Source organism: Pterocles gutturalis, unplaced genomic scaffold (assembly GCF_000699245.1).
Source record: "Pterocles gutturalis isolate BGI_N339 unplaced genomic scaffold, ASM69924v1 scaffold8263, whole genome shotgun sequence".
In the NCBI taxonomy this organism is placed as follows: domain Eukaryota; kingdom Metazoa; phylum Chordata; class Aves; order Pterocliformes; family Pteroclidae; genus Pterocles; species Pterocles gutturalis.
This window is the reverse complement of record NW_010117947.1, coordinates 35,602-38,969: the sequence shown is the minus strand read 5'-3', so window position 1 is coordinate 38,969 and position 3,368 is coordinate 35,602. Positions and strand designations below refer to the sequence as shown.

General features: G+C 36.2%; 1 protein-coding gene across 1 annotated transcript in view; it reads left to right on the top strand.

The window, feature by feature from the left end:
• Positions 1-3,368, top strand: part of RFX4 (regulatory factor X, 4 (influences HLA class II expression)) — a 77,609-nt gene that overhangs the window by 43,410 nt on the left and 30,831 nt on the right. The window contains exons 11-12 of the mRNA XM_010076004.1: positions 1,052-1,146; positions 2,631-2,748. Of these exons, the coding sequence (XP_010074306.1) occupies positions 1,052-1,146; positions 2,631-2,748 (213 nt within the window). The remainder of the gene's footprint in view (positions 1-1,051; positions 1,147-2,630; positions 2,749-3,368) is intronic.

The following is a 3,368-nucleotide window of genomic DNA, read 5'->3' as shown; positions in this document are numbered from 1 at the left end:
TTCGAGACCAGGGAGCTCGTTCTTTGCATTATTCTCAGATAGCCTCCCTGGCTCGCTTCTCTATTTATTATCTCTAAGCTTTGCCTCCTCACCTCTCTCTCTGTCTTTGCTATGGTGGGAAATTCCTTCCTCCTGTTATTTATAATTAAGCATAAATGGAAATGCACAGCACATTGAGATCATCCTGTAACACAGTGGGTAGAAAGTATCTTTCTTTTTGACTTACTGGGCCTTTTATTTTATCCGAGTTGAAGAACAGTTTCTTAAGGTCTCAAAGCACATTATTCTTTGTGCTTTGTGCAGTCATTGATTCTCATAAATAAACTACAGATTTGCAGTTTTAAGAGCTGCAGTTGAATTAATTTATTGTTTTTGCTTTTTGTAATAAAATATGAACATGTGTACTTGGGAGAGGTTAAAAAGTGTTCAGGTTGTTTTTAGAAACTCTTCTTGATAAATTTGATATAGCCTTTGTTCATTGGTAGCAATTTGTTTTGAAGAAGCAGAAGTTTATGGAAATTCTTTTTGTGTGTGCCTGGCATTGCAAATAGATGATTTGCAGCAGTTAAATAATGTTTTTGCAACTAAAGCATTATACAGATGAGAGTCCTATCAACAATACTCATCCACTTGGTGCTTAGAAGATTCTTTATGCATTTCTAAATCAGTTTCATGCATGACCTTTTTTCATGACCAGGGTCAAGGCCTAGCTTCGCACTCTTCTTAGAGAACACCATAGAAGTTTCATTTCCGGGCACACCAGACAGCTGAAGCTTAATTCAAAAGATTAATTTTAAACAATAGGTCCTGATTTGCTCACATTAAAATACCACTTCCAATTACTCCATCACTTTCAGTACAAACAAGATAAGAGACCAAGCGAACTTACTGGGTCAGCACCAGGAAAGATATATTTGTTATAGCTGAGCGATCTATTCAAAAAACCACAGTAAATTTGTGATGTTGTTGGCAGTTTTTTTGTGATTTGTTTCTCTTTTGTTCGAAAAGGAATCCAGATACTGAGGTGGACTATTTTTCTTTTGTCTGCCAGTGTATCAGGAGTTTGATCACCTTCTGGAGGAGCAGTCCCCCATTGAGTCGTACATCGAGTGGCTGGATTCCATGGTGGACAGATGCGTTGTAAAGGTTGGTAAGCAGGAGTAAGCACCCAAGTCTCCAATGTGCATTATGAAGTCTATTCAGGTCATAGCTATTTAGAAAAAAATTGAAAGGGAAAAAAAAAAAAAGGGCAGACATTGGTAATAAGCAGGAGTAAGGCAGCAGTGGGCAAAATCTCACCAGTTTTCATGCTCAGTATAAGAACTGCTCACATTCAGGATTCTGCTTTATTCTGCTCTTATCTATTCTGTCCCAAAAGACGATATTCAAGAATGGGACAGGGTTGAGGTTTCCAATCAAATCAATATTTCAGGAGTATGGAGAGACGAGTTCAGAGTCATCCTAACTACATGGTGCAAATAAAAAGCATAATCTAGTCTGGCCTTTTAAGATATTAGTGAAAAGGAAATTTAGGCTAGCTAGTGCATTTATATACATTCAAATGTAGGGATGAAAGTCTACCTGACCATTCAGTCAAGGATACATTTATGTTGCCTTTTGAGCTGATTTGAGGTACCAAGGACTTGTATTTTCTTTTAGTTTAAGTGCATGCAGAAACCTACTAACAAATCTTTAAAAAATATTTTCAAAAGTGATGGGGCATCACCATAATTTTAGATAGAGTATGAAACGATATGACTGACTATTTTTTCTATCACTAACAATACTTTGTATTAGGATGTTCTATTAGATTTTCTACATTTCATTCTAGTTGTTAGAGCTAAGGAGTAAAAAAAAAAAATAATTAAAAATGCTGCCTCTTTCTCTGCTGCAAAAGATCCATACAGAAAACCATGTATACTTACCCCGATTACTTAAAAGGTATTGATTGTTTCGGGGAGCTTTTCTTTTAGTCAGTAGAATGCAATTTGAAATTCAGACCATAATTGTTAATTTTCATGAAGAACTTGACATGAATTTTATTAGCTGATTGGATGAACCGGATTCTTTAACTCACATATGGCTACAGTAAATAAATTTTTGAAGAGTTGATGCCTAAAGTGTGCTTTCTGGGAAGCATTTTTGCTGGCAAAATGACTATGTGAATTCACAAAAAAATGAAAACACAAAGGAAAAAAAAATATTTATATTCAATAGGAAACTTTAAATGAGATATTAATATAAATTTTCAGTGTTAGATCAAGCATTCTTGATTATTGATTGCTTCCTTGACTAGGAAGCAAGAACGAACATGTAAGTAATTGGGTTAAGATGAAGATCAGAGCGATTCTTTGATAGTCGTTTCATCATTTATAAAGGAAATCCAGTTTTGATATTGAGTAATACTTTATTATTTCCTCTTTCTGAAGGCTGCATATAGTTACAAGGTGTCTTTCAGCGTGAGCTTGTTGGGTTTTTTAAAAAACATGTAGTTGATATTTTGATGTGAAGATAATGGTAAGTAGTTTTTTAGTATTAAAAAAAGAGAAGACACATGTGTGCACCATTCAGCTGTATTGGGAGGTAAAAATAAAAGTTTTGCTATGCCAGATATATCTGTTTTCTTGCAGATAGCTGCCAAGAGACAAGGCTCTTTGAAGAAAGTGGCTCAGCAGTTCCTCCTGATGTGGTCCTGTTTTGGCACTCGGGTTATTCGGGACATGACTTTGCACAGTGCACCCAGTTTTGGTACTTTCATTTTGTTGTAATAATTGCATGCCACAGTCAAAAAAAAAATCTGTATCCTGGCTTGTAATGTACAGTTTAAGTGAAACCATAACTAGTTTTCACATGTCCAGGGCTCTATTAAAAAAAGAGTTGGAGCTACTGACATTTGGAAATAATGCTCAGACAGATGTCTGTCTCCAAGATCTAGCCAGGGAAGCTGAAAACATTACAACTTCCTTCTGTTTGTTGTTAGCCAGTAGCTGGACTTATCAGTTACAGGTCAGCTGGAGGAGTTGCTTACAGGTGCATTCCCTAATGCACTTCAGTGCAAAGTGAGCCTGATTACCCAAACCACTCTGACCACGTGTTATGCTGAGAGAGGCAACTTTGCACTGAAGTGGATGAAAAGCTCTCCAGTGAACCACTTTGACAGCTCTGCTTCTGAATGATACAGAATTTTAAACTAGTCTTTGCAAAATGAGTGTGTTTCTATACTGTGGGCAGATTCTCTTTCGTTCTATTAGAATTCAGTCAGGGTGGGAAAAATAGACTTTTACTTTTTAAATGAAAAGCATGTTGCTTTTCTACACAGTTTCAAAAGGGGCTTTGTCTTGAATCCTGGGATACAAAGAGTTCAGATT